At 43.6% G+C, this 20,772-nt stretch overlaps 1 protein-coding gene and 1 long non-coding RNA gene across 2 annotated transcripts in view; one reads left to right on the top strand and one right to left on the bottom strand.

Annotated features, from left to right (window-relative positions):
• The first annotated feature begins 1,579 nt into the window (after positions 1-1,579).
• On the top strand, positions 1,580-18,792 carry LOC140636939 (uncharacterized). The gene is made up of 4 exons (XR_012034204.1): positions 1,580-4,948; positions 7,139-7,250; positions 13,543-13,819; positions 16,812-18,792. It is a non-coding gene; the product is annotated as an uncharacterized lncRNA (long non-coding RNA).
• The window catches only part of SUPT3H (SPT3 homolog, SAGA and STAGA complex component), a 602,245-nt gene continuing 599,121 nt past the window's right edge, over positions 17,649-20,772 (bottom strand). Inside the window, exon 10 of the mRNA XM_072832809.1 lies at positions 17,649-18,721. Coding sequence (XP_072688910.1) covers positions 18,713-18,721 — 9 coding nt within the window. The 3' untranslated portion in view covers positions 17,649-18,712. The remainder of the gene's footprint in view (positions 18,722-20,772) is intronic.

Here is a 20,772-nt window from a genome sequence, read left to right as displayed (position 1 = left end):
AGGACGAGACTCTAGGTGTCGAGACCTACCTTGTTCCTGGTGTTCTGTCTTCTAAGATATCTGCACAAGGCCATCGTGTTGCTTAAGCTTAAAGGAGGCGCTAAAACAGGCTTAAGGCCAGGTTTAAATCCAGCTCCCCTTCCCCTACTTTCTGACACACAGCAGTATGCCCTTGGCTGGGTTGTTGAAGCTTGCTGAGCTGTAGCTGTGCTGTCTGTAAAGTGGGGATCACAAAGCCCGCCTATCAGATCGGTCAACTAATTAAATGACTTAACAGTGATCATTACTTAACAGTCTGAGCACAGTGCCTGGCCCTTTGTAAGTGGTCCCTTTAACACCAGCTTGATGGACCTGAGACTAATGAACAACATGTGGCTCCTTTCACTGAGGCAGAGTCTGCAGATTCTCCACCTGGGAGGAGGTGCCCTGAAAGCTGGTTTCCAGGCAGTGACCCCCTGCAGCTTCTAACTGCTTACTGTCATTTCTGAGAAGTGGTCTCCCCAAGGTTAGTGGGACATAGTCCTGAGAAAGGTGGGGACATAGAAGGGTCAGAGAAATTCAGGAGAAAGATATCTATTTTCCATCAGGAGGTTATAAAGTTCTTATATTCCAATGAAAATAATATCTTAGAATTATGATTCTCCCTTTTCTTTAGAAGAGAGTAGATGTATGAGGTAACGTGCTTGCCTAAAGTAGCTTGTGTGTCTCGCCCACCCTGAGGATACACTGCACAGAGCAGATGGCAAGGGCCAGTGAGGTCTTTCTTCCTCTTTTCAGGGTAAAGTGTTGCTTTCATGAGAGAAAAAAGGACAGGTTCCTCCCTTGCTTGCTCCGCCCTCTCCCACTGATCTGGAGTTGTTGGGAGTGAAGAGTTTATCCCTCTGCCCGAACAGAAACCTGCCTTCTAGAATATGTGGGAAAAGTTGGAACTTTCTGGCAATTTTGCCAGATTTTTGAGGAAGATAAAAAAATGAATCACTACATGAAAGGAAAACTGACAGAAAATCATGAGACTGGCTATTTCTTTTATTTTATAAAGATTTTATTTATTTATTCATGAGACACACACACACACACACACACAGAGGCAGAGACAGAGGCAGAGGGAGAAGCAGGCTCCATGCAGGGAGCCTGATGTTGGACTCCATCCCAGGATTCCAGGATCACGCTCTGGGCAGAAGGAAGCACTAAACCGCTGAGCCACCCAGGGATCCCCGAGACTGGCTATTTAGAGTCATAGTTGGGAAAAAGAAAATTTGATGACTTCAAAGATTTTTCTCTCATTAACTTTTGCCTTAGCCCATTCAGTGTGCTATAACAAAAATACCTTAGATTGGTGCCTTATTAACATCAAATACCTATTTCTCACAGTTTAGGAGGCTGGGAAGTCTAAGACCATGGCATTGGCAGATTTGTTGTCTGGTGAGGCTCCACTTCCTGGATCATAAATGGCCATTTTTTCCCTATAAACTCATATCTCTTGGGCCTCTTTCATAAAAGCACTAATCTCATTTATGAGGACTCTACCCTTATATGTTCTAATCACCCCCAAAGGCCCCACCTCCTAATACCAGCCCCTTGGGGATTAAGATTTTAACCTATGAATTCAGAATAGAGGGGGGCCATAGACATTCAAATCACAGCAGAGTTTCTCTCTCAAAGAGAACATTAAATCCAATTAATACAGTAAATGTCTTTATTTTACTATAATACTAATGTCCTTTACTAGTCTTAATTCTTGGCCAGATCCTCATCTATGATTTCTTAAAGCTGAGCAAGAGCTAGGATGTACAGTTTTGTGACTTGAAACTCTACTGCCAGTATAGATTCTCAGAAAATATGTTCAAGCATAGAGCTTAAATTTTTGAAATTCCAACCCAATTCAAAATCTTACTTTAAAAATGACATCACATAATCTCAATTATGTAGAAGTTATTCAAGAAGAAAAGGATGGTTTCAAACCAGAAAATCCATCAATAGAATTCCTCATTTTCACGGAAAAAGGACAAAGAAATCACATTATCATCTCATCCTAGGTGCAAAAGAAGTACTTTCTAAATTTCAACACTTGTATGTGTTCAGAAAACAAAACCTATGGTATAGGTTGAATTTTGGGTCCATCCCTCCAAACCCCAAATTCATATGTTGAAATCCTCACCCCCAAGGGATGGTCATAGGGGGTGGGGCCTTTGGGAGATGATTAGGCCACAGGGCTCCATCCTCATTAGTGGGATTAATGCCTTTATAAAAAGGCTCCAAAGATATCCCTTGCCCCTTTCACCACTAGAGGACAAAGTGAGAAGTTGGTAGTCTGCAATCTGGAAGAAAGGTTTCTCCAGAATTTGACCATGTTGGCATCCTGATCTTGGACTTCCACTTTCTATAAGAACTATAAGAAATATATTTCTGTTGTTTATAAGCTGCTCAGTCAATGGTAATTTGTTAGAATAGCCTGAAAGAACTAAGGCAACCTCTTTACAAACTAGAAATAGATGAAATTTCCTCCACTCAATAAACATCAAACACATTGAAAAGCTATAATAAACATTATGTTTAAACTTTAGGGATCCCCTTTAATATTGGAACAAAATAAGGATCTCACTATTGCTGCTATTACTGAGCAAAGTATTGGTCCTGGGATAACTTATAAATATCCCCCCCCCCTCCACAATGGAACAAGACAACAGGAAGAAAAGGCATGAAGATTAGTAGAGAAGAAATAGCTGTCCTTACCTGCAAATAGGAGAAAAAAATCAACAAATTCATAGAACTGATAAGGATTATTTAGTAAGGTTGTTAGATGGAAGTTTAACTCATAAAAATATCAACTAATACCATTCTTTCTAACTGTAAGTAGTCAACTAGGGATAGAAGAGAAAACAAAATAATATTGTTAATAGCAGAAAAACTGAAGTATCCAAAATTTAATTTAAAAAAATACACCATAGAGGGGGCGCCTGGATGGCTCAGTCAGTTAAATATCTGACTCTTGGTTTCAGCTTGGGGCATGCATGATCTCAGGGTCATAAAATCAAGCCCTCCATAGGGCTCCATACTCAGCGCCAGAGTCTGCTTGGTATATTCTTTTCCTTTCTCTGCCTCTCCCCCTGTTTGCTCATGCTCTCTCTCTAAATAAATAAATGAAATCTTAAAAAAAAAAGAATATTGGAAGAAAATTAAAGTTCTAAGAAATGCCAAAGAAAATCCCAATAACTGGGAAAGATATCCATACATGGATGGGATTGTATACCATTATAAGGTTGAAATTACCTTCCCTAAATAATCTGTGAATCTGTGAATTCAATATAAAAATCCATTGCATGTTTTGAGAAACTCAGTATATTTATTTCAAAATTTTTATGGCAACATAGAGGTCCACAAATTATCATGTCAACAAAACATGAGCAAAAAAGAGCGATCTATCTTGCCAAACATTAATATCAATTAATAAACTTTACAAAAGAAAGCCGGATAGAAAAAATCAACATAGGATGTGGAAGGGCAATTTACAGAAAAGTTTACCCAAATGGCTGAAGAAGCCATCTGTCCACGTGGTAAGATGCTCAAACTCAACAGAAGCCAGAGAAATTCAAGTCAAATCAGCAGTAATGTATCACTTCACACACTGGGATGCCAACATTGAAAAGTTGGATAGTGCCAAAGTTGCATGGAGCTGGTGAAATAGGAAATTTATATCCCACTGGTGGAAGTGTCAGAAAAGCTACCCTTGTAATACTCAATGAAGTGTGTTTATGCCCCATATCACAGTTGTCCCACTCCCACACATATAACCTAGTGAATTCATCCTTTAGGTCCATAAAGGAATATGTCAGAGCCATAGATTGTGGAGGTGGGAAACCCCCGTATAGATCATGCGGTGAGAGCTGGCTATGGAGTACTGTATAGCTTAGAAAGATGGTGCAATATGGATATATCTTAAGAATATGGTGTTTAGTAGGGGGGGAGGGGTGGAATAAGAAATAGAATGAGGTTCATAGGACCATATCACTTATACAAAGTAAATATTTGCACCCTGCACCCTTAAATATCAGTAGTCCTTACAAGTAGGTATACAAAATCAAGGAATTTGAAACACATTGGAATGGTTGCTGATGGGGAAAGAGAAATGGGGGCAAGAAGTGGGGAACCAATGGAAGAGGCTAGACCCTGCCGACTGACCAATGACCAATTGCTGTGAGTTGAGTGTCATGTTCTCATCTGTAGTCCATATAAAGGCATAAGAGGAAGAGAATTCACTGTGTTTAAAAGAAAGTTCTACACTTGGCATCTATTTTGACATTGTATAGATGCAAATTTGGAGTGATTTATTCTCCCAAAGAGATCTTGGTGAGTCTAGTGGGATATGGTACATTAGATCTGATGGATCCCGGCTATGATTAACTATGTCTCCAGCATCTTGCCTGTTTCCATTATGTTTTAATGAGAACTGAGGCCTAAGGTAATTTGGGAGTTGATAGTTAGAAAACAATGCTTCGTTAAGCATAAGATTTATAGCAAACATGGTTCATTTTGAGAGGTTTTAACACCAAACAGGTAAATTGGAGAAAGAAGTAGAAGGCTTCACTTGAAAGACTGCTGTAAAGGTGAAAGAGATAAAGGAGCAAAAATGAAATATAAGAGGTTAGGATTGATGGAAATTTATATTGTGTAAGTTTTACTGATCTTAAAATTTTGTCCTGGAGAAATATTATCTCAACATTTCTTTCTACATCTTGTTAAGTTCCTTTTCTGTACAAGGAATGATCCGTACACTAATTCATTTCATTCTCTAACAACCCTATGAATGAGATATTGTAACCCAACTTTACGGAAGAAAAAACCTGAAGCACAGAGAGGTTCAGTTACTTTTCCTAAGCCATGAAGGCAGAAAATAGAGAAGGATTCAACCCAGACATGGCTGGCTGTTTCCAGTGCTACATACTAAAAGGTATTTGAGCTTAACTATGCTTGTAAAGAGACTTACTTTTGACATTATAGTATGGTATGCAGGGTTCAGTGCAGGAAAACAGAAACTACTCTGTATTTTTAAGTGGAATGGGATTTAGTACCATGAAGTTGTTGCTTAGGAAATCTTTGTAAGAGTTGGAAGGGCAGGCTGTCTCAGCTGGACCACCAGAAAGGACTCCCAGAACTGTAAAAATGACCTGCCAATCAGGAAGATGGGAGAAGGTAGATAAGGATACCAGAAACCACCTCAGGAACTGAACCAGGAATCAGGAAACCCTGCAGACCAAGAAGCCATCATCATCACCAACATTGCTTGGAAACACCCAAGTATCTGGTTATCAGACACTGAGAAGCTGATTTCGACTGTACAGTTCTTTGACTGCTTTTCCAAAACCATGTAAATGAAATGGACCTTGTATCGCCATAGCCTTGCTTACCAGCAGAAAAGCATCTGGAAGGAGGCTTCTGTCTCATTTCTGTACCCAATTGGGAGAACCTAACTTTCATCTAAAACTCTTCCTGAAAGGGAGTCTTGGAAGTGTAGTTTTTGGTCTCCCAGACTTTTTTTTTTTTTTTAATTATTTTATTTTTTTTTATTTTTATGATAGTCACACAGAGAGAGAGAGAGAGAGAGAGGCAGAGACACAGGCAGAGGGAGAAGCAGGCTCCATGCACCGGAAGCCCGATGTGGGATTCGATCCCGGGTCTCCAGGATCGCGCCCTGGGCCAAAGGCAGCTGCTAAACCGCTGCGCCACCCAGGGATCCCGGTCTCCCAGACTTTGTATGGGAGGCACACTAGAAAGTTTTGTTATGGACAGTGAGTCCAGCCCAGTTATAATCTTATTTGAAATTCAAAGGTCGTGCCACTAGAAGTAAGCAAGTCCAAGGTAATGAACTAACTTTGTAAACTCAAGAATGTACTCCCTGCCTGAATCCTGTATAACTGTCATCATCTATTATTACCTGCTAGCAACATAGCAAATAAAAGAGACTTTATCAAATAAAATATAACAGTAACTAAGAAAAAGTCGTCCTCAGTGTTGATCCAAGTGGAACTTCTAGAAATAAAAAATACAGTCATTAAAAAAACAACAACAACAACAAAAATCCAAAAACCTCAATGACTGGTTAAATAGCGGGTTAGATACAGTTGAAGAATGAATTGGTGAACTGGGAAATAGGTTGAAGAAATCACTCAGATTAGAGTCCAGAGATGCAAGGAGATGGAAAATATGAAAAGGAGGTGAAGGGTCATGGAAGCTAGATGCCACATATAGAAGCTGCAGAGAAAGTGACCTCAGAGCATAGGGGGAAATATTTGGAGATAATTGCTAAATTATTTCTAGAATTTATTAAAGACATGCATGTCCATGTAAGCTAGATAAAAAATAAATGCACTCCCCGGGACACCGAAGACCAAGATAATATAACAAAAGCAACTGGAAAGGAAAGATAAACCACTTTTAAAGAAATAACGGACTGATGGTAGACTTCTCATCAGCAACAACGAAGGCCAGAAAACATACAATAATTTCCTAAACATGTTGAAGGGAAATCACTCCACCTAAAATTCTATACATAAATTATCATTTAAGGAAGTAAAATATAGATTTTTCCATTAATGCAGAGACTTAGAGAATCTAAAACTCACAGACCCTCACTCCAAGATCTAAAAGACAGATTTCAGGAAATGGGAAATGGACTGTATTAAGAAGATGAGGAGATGCTAGAAAAAATAGTACACAGGAAAACTGGTAAATATGAATTAATTCTAGATAATGATTGATTTTTAAAACAGTAATAATAACAACTGATTTGAATTAAAAGGGAATTAAAACAAAATCAGTAAGGGGAATTAAAAACACAAGCATCCTAAAAAATAGAAATGCAAAAGATGGGGGTGGTAATCAGAGTTAAAGCCTTTTAAGGCCCTTGTTTTGTTAGGAAGGAGGGAAGGGACACTGATTAACTTTGTTAGGTCAGGGTGTGTGGTTTGCAGGTTAGGGTAGCTTTTTAAAGGGGAGACATAAATGTATGACAGGAAAACCAAGGACTCCTCATCACTTGTGCCGGAGAAAAGGGGGGAAGAAGAAGAGTTCTTACTGTAGTCTACATTTCAGTGTGGAGGACAAGTAATACATTTTAGAAATAAATACTTTCCTCTTTTAGTCATAAGTAAATGAGAAAGACAAGGAGGAGATGGACATGATTCCTTGCTGGAGATTTGCTCACCTGGCCTTTGTTTGGTGTCGCTCAGCTACTGGAACGAGTCGAGGAACAGGTACAGTCTTGCCCTCTGCCCTCTGCCTGGCCTGCTCCTCCCTCCACAGCCGTCCTCTGGGTTCTGGCTGCCAACTCAGCTCTGGCCTCTGCTGCCCCCTGAGCCGGGGCTGTGTCTCTCACCCCCCCTTGCCCATCTGCATCCCAGCTCTGGCTCTGCCTTGATCATTCTAGGAACTTTTCCAGTCCCAGAACTTTGAGCTTGTCCTTGCCTCCTGCTCAGCTCTGGGAACAGGACCTGCCCCCGCCTTGCCACATGCTGACTGCTGTGTCCTGCTGTGTCCAGACAGTATCTTCACGTGGCAAGAACTACCACTTACCTAGCATCTGTGAGTCATCCTCATGCTCGACATCTTCGGGCAAATTACTGGACCTCTTGGACCTTAGTGTTCCCAGCTGTAAATGGGGATAACATTAGCACCTAACTTATGGTGTTGATATGTGGCTGAATGAGTCACTGCACATACAGTGCGCAGAACAGTGCCTAGAACAATGTAAGTGTTGGTCAAACAAAAGTTAGTTCCTATTAGCCCCATGTTACAAGTGAGGAAACCAAGGCTCAGTAACTTGCCCCAGGCCACACAGTGAGTGGACTGGGCCTGGCACTACTTGTGGTTAAGGCCTATGTGCTTCCCTCATCCTCGGCAGCTACGGGCACTGTGCACCTGGCTGCCTGTGCCCAAATGTTATCATGCTCACTGAGGCCAGAGCAGACTCCAGCACCCACAAAGGGGTCAGTGACCCCAATGACCAGCATTGTACCAGCCTAGGAGGGGGTCCTAGCCCAGATCCCAGATTTTACTGGGGCTATCTGTATCGTGTCCCTGAAACTGATGATGTTTGACTTCGGGAACAAGCATGGGCTGAACCACCACAATGAAATGGCAGAAAAACTGGAGAGAAGTGCTTACACCAGACTAGAATGTTCTCTCTGTTTGAGGAACAGGAGGAGAAGGATGTCCAGATGAATTTAAAATTCAGTGGCAGGTGGTACGCCCTGTGACTGGCAGTGGCCAGCCCAGTGATGTGGCCATCCGTTTGGCTGGATCCCTGAAGCAGGCTGCCCACCTGGAGAGGAGGCAGTGTCCATCACCCCGAGCATTTGCCGGGACCTGGAAGCACCTCTGTGGATCTCTCCTCAGCCCAGAGGGCCCCACAACTCATTTCCATAGGAACTCAACTATGGTTGAGTTAAACAAACAAATCGATCTCCCAGGGCTTCAGTTTTCTCATCTGTCAATGGGGAAAAAAATGCCTACTCCCTGGCCTTGGTGATGAAGTAAGGCAAAGTGAGTAAATAGCTTAGCACCAAGTTGGCACAGGATAGCCTCTGTACATAGGGGGTGCAAGATAATAACAATGATCATGTTCCTTAAGGAAACTGAAGCTTTGGGAGGTAAAGTAACTTGTTCAAGGTCACCCAGCCGGTAAATGGCAGAACTGGGCCTGGAGCCAGGTGTTCTGGTTTTCCCTTAGGAGATCTTGCCCAGCTCCTGGCACTTGCCATGGAAGCTGCTACCTTCTTTCATGCCCAATGTCTGAGGGCTTGGTTTTTGTGAGGAAGTAAGACGCAAGGGCCTGTTTTGAATCCTGAAGACCTTTTGCCTTGAGCCTACAGAACCCAACCTAGCTCAGGAGGCAGCATCTTAAGGTAATTTGAGAAGAGTGAATTTCCAGTTGGGGGACAACCGTAGACAGCTTGCAAGAAAATTGCGTCTCTAATGGGGGATATTCTTTTGAAAGGATAATGTGACTAGAAAAAGAAGGGAGCTGTGAGGGGGACAGGAAACAGAGCGAGCCTAGGCAAGGTGTTGACTGGCATGTAGGGCGGGGGGTGGGGGGGGGGAGCGAGGCTTAAGGAGGGGTTGGAGGAGGCTTCTTGGCCCTGGGGCAAAGGCCGGGTGAAGGCCTCTGTCTGCAGCCTCCCCTCTGAGAGACTATCTCCTTGCTCTGAAAAGCCAGTGGAAAGCTCTACCTGGTTTGTGCTCCTCGGAGTGTTTCCAATTGCCATGTGGAACTGCCAACATTTTCCACATTAAGAACAAATCAAAAGAGATTTTTCACTAAGCATGAGTTAGTGGAAGGGAATGAGAGCAAATCAAATTCATACAAAAATAGAGGAAATTAATTTTTAAAAAGCCCAACCAAACACCCTGTAATTTCCAGTGATTTCCTTTCAGGGAAACTGACCACTGTCACTATAAACAAAGCTGAGAATCAATAAATAAAAAGGGAAAGAAGGTTGTGCTTTTTTCTTTTTGCCTCCCTGATGGATGGTTTATAGAGGCCTCAGGATAAAAGTCAGCCTCTAATTGGTCCCAGATGGCGCCTGCCTCTGCCCTTGCTTCAGTGTTTCCCTGTGCCTCAGTCCAGGCTTGCCAGACATGCTGGTGGTAACGGGAGCTGGACCCTCATCCCCCAGCTGTGGCAGCAGCCAGATGAAGATGGGCACTAGAAGTCAGGGTCACCAAAACCTCATTACCGCCATGGAAATGACAAGCTGCCAGAGCCAATGCCTGTGTCTGGCCTGTGGGACTCGCACGCCTCCTTCTCTTGAGGTCCCACCACCAAGGGGAAGGCCTGGGCCAAGCAGAGGTCCTCTCCTAATGTAGGAGAGTTTGTCCTTCCAATGCCCTGCCAGTATTGTGGTGTCTGGAGCAGTTATTATAAACAGTCTCAAACCCTTTCTGAAATGAGGTGGGGTGTTTGTCATGGTTACAGAAACCATCTCACAGCATCTTTGTTTCTGTGGACTTGGGGATGGGGTCTCCATGGACTGCTTCAGCTCCCAGGGGTCCCCTCATCCCACGTCACCACTTCAGCACCTCTCCTGCCTCTGCTTCCTTTAACATGCGACTCTAGGGTGATCACTCAGGAAGTGTCTTCTGTCTCCTTTTCCCCTCCCAAGATTGAAGCCTAGAATGCCATATGAGTGGGTCTCCCTCCCGATTCTTCGACAACCAGAATTTAGCAAAAATGGAGGCTGGATTCTGAACTTCTATTCTCACCATCTTGGCTTCTCTCTTCACTACATTTTAGAGACTCTGGTATTTTTTGCAAGAGCAGACATTCTATTTGTCCACAAGAAGACATAAGCCTTTCTCTGTGAAGAATTTGAAAGTCACTTTTTGTTGCTGAATATCTCTTACAAAACAAATATCATGATGAGTTGGGGTAAATGAATCAGAAACAGATGGGTAAAATTTATCTGCAATACACAGAATTTCAACCCAGAGGGAAGGGGTGGGGGGGTGGTAATCTTTGGGGTTTCCATGATCCCAAAATGCAGGGAATGGGGCTTGAGCCACTTGACTGATCCAACTAGCTAATCTGCGAGCATCCAGTCCAGCATCAACAGAGACGTGTGTGCTGCCCTCCAAGGAGCACGGTTATCAAGAACACAGAGCTGCTATCAAGTTTCTAAAACGTGGCTTCTGAAAATAAGCTGTTCTAATTTACAGTATACCTTCTCCTAACTACTCCCCTGGAGCACATGGCCCCATGGAAGATGGAAATTATTTTGGAGATAACCAGTTGCTGGGTTTGGCATCCGTTCTACAACAGTTACATGTGTGGAAAGAGGCCCTGATTGGTGGGGTGGGAGTGTGCTGAGTGGGGGGGGGAGGGGGAGTGGGGCAGGGGCATACACATCAGTGGTTTCAACAAGAATGTGAAAATACTATATTTTGTGACAAAGTTGCTCCAGGGTAGGCAGATTGTTCACAAATCGGTTACAGATTTCCCTGAAATATGTTGGGACTTCCATGCAGAAGAAAGGGAGTTTGGGGCCCAAACGCATTTGGGGTTTCACTGAGCTCAAAAATGGGAATGGAGCTGGAGACGATGGCTGGTCCCAGCAGTGGCTCCGGGCCAGTCCTCACCCTTCCTACACACATGGTCATAGGGCATACATCTGCAGCGTGGCTTCACAGGATTCTCAAGAGAATCCTTGGAGAATAAGGGACAGCAACCGTGGGGTTGCTTGCCTTTCCATAACTGATCTGAGCCTGTGAATACCACTGCTGTGCAGCTATCTTCATCTTTCAAAGGAGGAACCTGCTTTCCAGCTTAGGACATGGTATTCTGATGACACCAACATGAAAGGTGATTGGGGATCAGTCTGTCCTGAATTTAATGTTCTACCCAAATTTTCAGATACTCTATCACAGACCCAACTGAGGTCCTTCCCAGAAAATCGAAAGCATTAATTAATTTATTAGTTCACACTTAACACTTCTGAAATGGGACTCTGTTTCTGTTACCATCTTGATATTTTTAGTTCAATCAGGGCAGTGGCATCTACTTAAGCTGGAAATTTCAGGTTCCTCCTTGGTCGTTCCTTCTCGCTCATTCCTCAGATCTGGTCTAGTGAGAAATTTAAGTAGAATCCATCTACTGCCATTGTCCCCCTCTAGCCACCAGGATCTTCTGTGTGGACAACCTCAATCACCTCCAAGATGGTCTCCACCAGTTCCACTCACTGTTCTGTCCTTTTATCAGTCCATTCTCCCCACCGCACAGGTGCCCCAAGGACCATTTTTCTTCTCAAAATGGAATTCAAATCATGATGTGTTTTATGTAGTTCTCTGCAAAAAACTTAGTAGGCTTCCCAAAAAACTTAGTACTACTTCCCTAGTAGTAGTTAAAATTAAATCCAAACTTCTCACTGTGACTTTTAAGACCCTGCAGGAGCCAACTCTTGCTTCCCTCAACTCCTTCTCATTTTCCCTTCTGCATTCCATGCCATCTTCCCTGGAGTTCAGTTACACCACCTCCTCCCAGACACCTGCACCCATATCAAGCCCTTCACAGACACACATCACCCTTTCTCCTGCTGCCTTTGAATCTCAGCTTAAATGTTTTCTCCTATGTGTTCATAGATAATGATCCAAAACCCCAAGAGCTTGATGTAAGTCAGCCATCCAATAGAGTAGAAAACAGAGAAGTTTTCTGGCTGTAGATCTTATGTTCAGTCTTTGACCTTGTTAATACAAGGATGAACATTGGCAAGTGTGCATAGACACATTAACACACAACACATGAATTAATGCCTGTCCTGGCAAGGACTTTGCTGGTGCAGAGGGGCTGATAGGAGCAGGGCTGGAGCTCAGGAACAAATCCTCACAATGAAAAAACCAACTATAGCTCTGGACACTCCCATCCCAGGAAGCCCTGCCACAGTGGTCCTGTGAGCAAGGGCTGCTTCCCTCTTTCCCAACAGAAAGATAAGGATTCTGGGGGCACCTCCTGGGTGAGTGGTAAGTAAACTGGTGAGCATGAACATTCCATCATGCCAGGTAGATATAGCCCAGTGATATCTAATCCAGACCGATCCTCTGGAGCATGGAAAGGAATAAAAGAATACAAGAGGAAGGTCTAATTTAGGACAAATGAGGGCAGGGGCATCTTAGGTGATTTGAATCTTTCTTCCATAACCTATACCCATTACACAAAGATGTATGTTCTCATGGAAACTTTTAAACATCATAGAAAATTAAGATCTAGGGAGAACAAATCTCCTAGAGTTTCCTAATCCAAAGACAACTATTGCTATTTTTTTTCTAAACATGTATTTATTTGAGAGAGAGAGAGAGAGAGAGAGAGAGCTTGCAGGAGCGGGGGGGGGGGGGAGAGAATCTCAAGCAGACTCCCCACTGAGCATGGAGGCAGGGCTTGATCTCATGAGACTGACATCATGACCTGAGCCAAAATCAAGATTGGATGCTTAACCAATGACTGAGCCACCCAGACACTCCAACTGTTGCTATTTTAATGCATTTATTCTGGTATTTTTCTCTGTGCAGGTTTTTGTTGTTGGTGGTGTTTTACTCTTACACAGCAGTCATCACAGCAGTCATCTTTCTGTATAACTTTCTGTCTTGTATTTTTCCATTTAATCTAAGCATTTTCAGGTTATTATCTAGTCACTGAGAATATTGTTATTAAAAGAATGGATATACTCAATTCAGTTTGTCTTTCCCTGTGAGTGGGAATTTATCTTTAATAGTCAATTATTACACATAAAGCAGTGATTAACAATTTTTGTATGAAAGATTCACAATGACTTTCTCAGGATTAGATGGCTTTTTTAAGATGGTTTAGATACTTTAACCTCTAACTTCACATTTATTTAGTTCGTTGTGGTCAGTAATAATTTTTAAATCTTTCCCTCTTGATCTCCTTTTGTTTTTCCTTATATTCTTTATGAAGTAACTTCAAATGGTTGTAGGAGTTCTCACCAATCTGTAAGTGTGATAGCTGCTCAGCAAAATCCTTTCTCCTGTTCTTCCTAGGTACACAACCAAATCCATTTCCTGGTTCCCCTTGCTGGGAAGATGTGTCACATGGTTGAGTTTTAGCCATTGGAATGTGAGATGAAGTGAGGTATCTTATTTCCAGGCCTGGTCATAGTCTCCCGTATATGATCTGCCATAGTTTTGTCCTTCCATCAACTGGATGAACAGTATTCTAGAGGGTGATAAAGCTTATGAGATAGAAGGAGCCTGGGTTCCCAAATGGCATGGAAGAGAATCACCCTGCTTTTCTGAACAGCTGCCTAGAACTATTTAAGTGAGTAAGAAATAAATCTTGGGTCTATTTGTTACAACAGTTTGGTCCACATCTACAAATACAGGGCAAATACAGCCCCATCAACATTAATATCCAACTTTGTTCCAAGTCCTTAATAGTATGAGTGCAGGACCTTGTCCCCTTCACCCAGGTATTTCTGTAGGTCCTGGGCTCATGTGTGCATGGAAACAGTTTTGCTCACTCCTATCCACCTGCCTCACCAAAGAATCCTCTCTCTTTTTCCAAGATGAATAAAGTACAGTAGTTATTGGGCCCCCAGGGGTATGGCCTTAGAGTTCACAGTTGGGGACATGTTCTGAGTTCCTCAGGGCTAGGTAATAGCAAAAGCTTCACCTGGCCAAAGGGTTTAGGTACCTCACCTGAGCTGTCCTCTGGGAGGGGCTCCCTGGGCTCAAGTAGAACCCATAGGAAGCTGGATGGAGCCAAGAAGTTTTGAAGGGCATTGCCTATGGCAAAGGTAAGCATAACCAAAGGATAGTTCCCCTTAAGCCTCCTTATGGAGATGCAGGGTATGGGGAGGCAACAGATAGCTAGAGACAGCAGGCAGAGGGAGCCAGGTGGAGCAGAGGTAGAGCAGCACATCTTGAATTTCCAGGAGCTCCAGAGTAGGGCCTATGGTCCTATGCTTGTGGGACCCTAGGGATCTTGCAAGGTGCCAAATCTGTTTAAATATGTGCTACAAAATTATAAGGAGCTATTTCCTGAGCTGCCTAATAAAAAAAATACACATCAATGATTGGATCCTAAAAATACCATTTCCTATTCCACATATGATGACAGCTTCCTCAGTACCAATGTTGCTGCTAAGGATCCCCTTGCTCTGCGATGGCCTCACTTGGCTAGTTCCATAGTCTGCCGCTGGCATGAGGGGAGGTACAGGGTTGCTGGCACATCGCAGCTCCAGCGGGGCAGCAGTCCATGGCAAATTCCTCAATTCCCTGTGCCTTCAAGTCCTTCTCTGTAAGATGGGGACAAAAGTGGAGCCTGTCTCGTAGGTATTGGGAGGACCAAATGAATTATAGCCTAAGTCACATATGCTGCGAAATTGCTATTACTATAAGAAGCAGACTTTCTCTGGCAAATTCTACAGTGTAACATAGCCTATGACCTTATATTTACCAGACACCTGAACCAAGTGAAGTAACTGTCTAACTTGGACAGCACTTTTATGCTTTATTTTTATTCCATTTCAGGGTTTTTATCTTCATTTATTTACTTATTTTTAAGATTTTATTTATTTATTCATGAGAGACACACACAGAGAGAGGCAGAGACACAGGCAGAGAGAGAAGCAGGCTCCATGCAGGGAGCCCAACATGGGACTCGATCCTGGGCTCCAGGATCACACCCTGGGCCGAAGGCAGGCACTCAACTGCTGAGCCACCCAGGCGTCCCATTTATCTTCATTTAAAAATGTAAACAGGTCCAATTATTTTTTCAAATGAGTTTTTGCTAGGCTTTGGGAAAATATCTGGTTAGGGACAAGCTTTGAAAACTAACACTTGGGCTGGCCTTGGCTTTTGGTTGGAGAGAGCAGCTTGTGCTGATTTGGGTGCACAGTTTGGCTCCGTTCAAAGCCTGATCATGGAATTTTGATTCTTTTTTCTCTGTTGCTCACTGGGGCAGGCACAGTTGTGCCCTAGGGATCAGCACATCTGCATCTCCTCCAAGCTGCTGGGCCTTAGGCTCTGCATCAAAAAGTTAAGCGGCTTATGAGTGTCTCACCACGTGATGGTTTTAGAGGTCTCAGAACCATACACCTCATGTTGCAGGACCCTGGCAGAGACAGTTTTGTTTTTATTTAATAAGCACTATAAGAGCTTTACCCAAAAAACCCACAGGGACTTGGAAGAGTCTGCAGCAGAACCAGGTCTCAGCCTGAAAGTCCAGCAGATGTTTGCTCTAAATTCAGGTCCACTAATGAATTCTAGCTTCTGGCCTCTCACCATTTGAGAATTACTGAACTTGCAGAAAATTTTGAAGTCATCCACTGAAAAATTTCTTTTAGATCTATTTCCCTAACTACTCTGAACCAGAGAGCTTAAGTGAATTTCCAACTCATGTGATAGCACATGAGGGCACAAGAGATACCAGTGAGATTCCTGACATCTGCTGCCCTGCTCTAGCCTCCAGAATTTCCCTATCACAAGCTGGTCCCATGCGGCTGCCTCGTCTATGGAGCAGGTGTGCCTTGTACCCTCCGTTACATGTGTTTCTGGTGACCCTGCCCACAAGCTTCCAAAACACACCAGTTGCAAATTCCAACTGGGGCCTCCTCTGCTTGTCTTGATTAGGATAAATAGTATCTGTGGGTAAACGAGCATATCATGAACTTAGAGCATAAGCTATCAGTTTATGAGATGGAGTTAAATCAGCCACATGAAATAAGTAATGAGGAAGCACACCATAAACTCTAAGTGCTCTGCAGATAGCAGACAGATTCGCCAAAAATCAGCTTGCCACATAATCTGCTTGCTGGTGTTTCCCATTTCACTGCAGTCCTTATTTGGAAGGGGCCGGAGGATCTGGGTCCCACTCCTGCCTTTCATCAGGCCGATTTACCTACTAACCAAAATCATGTTTCTATTAACTACTTATAATGTTGACAATAATTCACATGGCATGAAGTGGTTCCCACAGCCTTTGAAGGTTTTTCCTTATTTTCAGTTCTAGTTTTGCTGAGGCTTTCTAAAGCCAATCCCTGAGCTGGCTTAGGGGGTTCCGGAGATCCTGCCTTTCAGAGCAATAGTGGTGTCCTCGGCCGCCCTTCACCTTGCCCACGAATGCCCCTGCGTCCTGTCCTCATAAACCCCTCAGAGCAAGTTCTCAACCCCTCCTCTCACACCATCACGGAACCTGCTAGCTTGGAGTGCAATGGGCATTTCTGGAAAGTTCCAGGGATAAGATTTATTCCAACCGGGGGTAGGCTGTCTGCAAATTCAAAGAATAACAGTCTTTTGCATCCTTCAAGGGTCCTGAGAGGTAGAGTCTACTCTTCACCCCTTGAATCTGGGCTGACTTCGCAGAAGTGTTGTTCCGGAACTTTTGAGCTCAGGCATTAAGATCGCTTGCAGCTTCTGCTATCCCGAGACTCATCAGCTACCCCCATATAAGTGAGACTCTCCTCCGGACGGAAAGGTTCCATCAACTCTGGGGCTGTTCCAGCAAGAGCAACTGAAGGGCCATCCAGCCTCAGGGTAGCCTCCAGATTGGAGAATCGTGAGCAAAGAAATGGTTCTTGTTTTAAGCCACTAAGTCATGGGGTGGCCTGTTATGTAGCAAAAGATAACTGCTACACCATCGGCAGCAAGCCGATTATTCTGGAAGTCTGCATATGATTGACTTGAAACTTACTAGGAAGACGTGAGCAAATCTGCATCAGGAATTCAGAGGCCTTCTGGGAGAAAATGGAATAAAACCTCATTCTCTCTTCCCAGAGATTTCAAGTTGTGGACATTCGACAGAAGGGATCTAAAGCCCAGACTGTAACGCAGCAACATGACAGTACCATAGCCTCCTGAAATCAAAGCGGTAGTGGCAGCGATCAGAGCTCGGGACACTCGTTAGCAGCCACAGGGCTTCCTGTACTAAGACAGTAGCCAGAGGCGGAGGGACGCGCTCATTCTCTGCCTAGGGAGTTTCCACTGAGGACAGCCTGATGGACATATTGGCATTTCCTTGACACATAGGGAAGGAGGGGTTGGGGGAAGGAGAGAGGCTGGAGCCTCAAGCATCATCCTCTGAGACAATACTGGGGGACGGGTTATATTTTGACTCCCAAACTATAAAGATGAACATCCCAGGGGTATTACTATTACAATTTCTTGCTTTATTTTCCATCTTGAGATTCTGAGAAGGAAAAACTGTTGGAAGATAAACCAGTAACACGAGTCAAAAAGAAATACCCTCCCACTCCCAAGCAGTGTCAGTCTTTCTTCCAGATACATATTGTCTATAGCAGAAATAATTTTTAGCACATGAGGAAAATTGTTCATAACATTCCCACAACCTAGTGTTTGAAAATATGCTGTTGCCTTCACCGAATATATGAATGGTTAATATATTGATTTAAAAAAAAAAAAACAACAAAAGCTCCAAAAGGTGAGTATTTGGGTTATTTTCCCCCCGAATCAACAAATCAGAACACACCTCCACCTTGCTGAGCTTGAACTCCAAACGTATGCTTAAGGAAGACAGGACTGACAGCCCAGGGACTTGAGGGTCCCATTAGCAGTCGTCCACACCCATTACCCTGTCTCTCTGGATTTCCTTTCGTGCCACGGTTCCAACACTCTTTGCAAAGAGAACCGGCAGACAGATTCTGAAATTTGCATGCAGATCCTTCTTGATAGTAAAAATGCTTCAAGATGTGGCTGGAAAGGCTGGGTGGTTGACTTCTGGGCTTTGAAAGGCCCTTCCTGGTCTCAGCCTCATTTCTCACGGTGGAATGGTACCGACAGTCAGCCCCTCCAGACAGAGGGACCCCTCACCTCCTGTGCGGCAAGGGGTTCCCAGAGGAGACCATGTGACCCAGAGAGTGATGTTCTTCGGAGCATTTGGAGGTCAAGGCTCAGAGAGGTGGGGGTGGGCAGCGAGGGACGACAGAAGCCAGAGTGTGCGAATACGGTAGTTTTGCACATCTTGTGCAGTGACTCTCATTGTGGCTTGAGTTCATCCAATGACCAAGGCTGGACTCGGGGCGAAGGGGCGCAAGTTCACCCACCAGGTCACTCTGCCACTCCACCAGGATGGTTGAAAGGTGGGCCTGCAACACTGTCAGACTTTTTCTCTTAGCTTCAGCTTGCCAGGTTTCTCGATTCTTCCCCCGGAGATGTCTCTCCAGCACGGGTTTTCTTAACTTGGAGTGATATTTCAAGCTGTCTGTGAGTTAGGGTGAGAAAAAAAAGTATGCTTTTATTTTTATTCTCCTCAAATGGAAGTTTAGCATTCTTTTTTAATTGAGATATAATTGGCACTTAGCACACCAGTTTCAGGTGTACAACATAATTTCCTATTTGTACATTCGGCGAGATGATCGCCACAATAAGTCTAGCTAATATCCTTTACCAGTTAGTTTATAAAATCTTTTTTTCTTATGATAAGAACTTTTGTTCTTGAGATTTATTTATTTTAGAGAGAGGGAGGGAGTGTGCAAGTGGGGGTGGGGAGTGGGAGGTGGAGGTTGGGGGGTAGGGGCAGGGGGAGTGGGACGGGGGAGGGAAGCTCCAGCAGACTCGCTGCTAGTGCAGAGCTTAATGAGGAGGATCCATCTCATGACCCTGAGACCATGACCTGAGCTGAAACCAAGAGTCAGGATGCTTAACTGAGTCACCCAGGTGCCCCTCTTATGATAAGAACTTTTAAGATCTACTCTTTTAGCAACTTTCAATGAACAATACATTATTAACTAAAGTAACCATGCTGTACATTACATTCCCATGACTTATTTATTTTACAACTGGAGGTTTATACCTTTTGACCACCTTCACCTGTTTCACCCACTCTTCCTTTCCCTTTAAACAAAAGCTTTCATCAGCAGAAATCAGATATTTTCTTTTTTAAAAAAGATTTTATTTATTTATTTATGAGAGAGAGTGAGAATGGCAGGGGGAGGGGAAAGGGCAGAGGAAGAGGGAGACACAGGGCTCCTGGGATCATGACTTGAGCTGAGGGCAGACACTTCACCAGCTGAGCCACCCAGACACCCCAAGAAATCAGATATATTCATATTATAGTTGCATACATGAGAAAATATTACTTAAGTTCATCACTAGCTCAGTATTACAGTAGTCATCATACTTAGTACTAAAGCTCTATAGGTCTTAAATGAGCCCACATAAGACTGTATCCCATACCTCATACACATTAGGTTGGCTCTTATCAAAAACAATAACAATAAACCTGCTTGAGGGCACAGCCCTTGTTCCTAGATAGATAAGAATGGCCCCTGGAAAATCAGTTTTACTCAAGGGTTATACTTTTCAAACAATTTTTTATAAAAAGAGTTTATTATGTATTTATTCATTCATGAATAAATATTTATTCATGAGAGACACAGAGAGAAAGACAGAGACACAGGCAGAGGGGAGGACCCTGGGACTGCGATCTGAGCCAAAGGCCCAGCTCAGGTCCCTTTAAATTAGAGAGATGCACAGAGTGGGTGAAAGAGCAAACATTTTCACAGGAAGTAAACTTGGGTTCAAATCTGAGCATTGCCATTTATGAGCTGTGTGACTCGACTCTGCACCACCCCACCCCCATCCCCACCCCGGGTTTTGCGTTTCCCCATCTGTAAAAGCTAAACAGCAATATCCACCTCACCACGTATATAAAACACCCGGTCCCTACAACCGGCTCGATACAGTCGAGTTTCAAGAAAGGGCATCCAAGTGCTTTTTGGTCTGTGGATCCACTCTCCTAGGAATTTCATGGTCCCAGGCCAGCAAAATGGGTCTGATTTTATACCTGCCTGGTGGTAGTGAGAATTGAAAGAGGAAATAGAATCAAAGTCTTTGTATCCTGCAAAAGCTGTTTAAAAGCCACTGTTGTCATTTGGTGTTTGGTTGCCATTGCCACCATGCCACCTTCTGGGGAGCCTCTCATGATCCAGAACAGCCAGTTCCCACAGTGGATTTGCTGACTGCCTTGGGCCTTCTGTTGGTGGTCCACCCAGGCTCCCAAATGTGGGGGGCACAGCACACAGTGCATCAGTGCATGTGCCGGAGGCTCCAGCTTCTCTTCCATTGAGGCCAAAGGATGGGCTGTGGTCAACACATGTTGAATGTTTCTCAGACAGGCTCAGTGACTTAGTGTTATTAATAATGCAGAATAAGAGTATAATGCCCTACATTTGTGCTTTCAAGGTTGAAAAGCTTTTTCTTTAGTATTATTGAATTCTTATAGCAACCTTATGAGGTTAATCTTATCCCTAT

This window comes from Canis lupus, chromosome 7 (genome assembly GCF_048164855.1).
Source record: "Canis lupus baileyi chromosome 7, mCanLup2.hap1, whole genome shotgun sequence".
In the NCBI taxonomy this organism is placed as follows: domain Eukaryota; kingdom Metazoa; phylum Chordata; class Mammalia; order Carnivora; family Canidae; genus Canis; species Canis lupus.
Note: the sequence above shows the minus strand (reverse complement) of the source record. Positions and strands in the feature narration are given on the sequence as shown.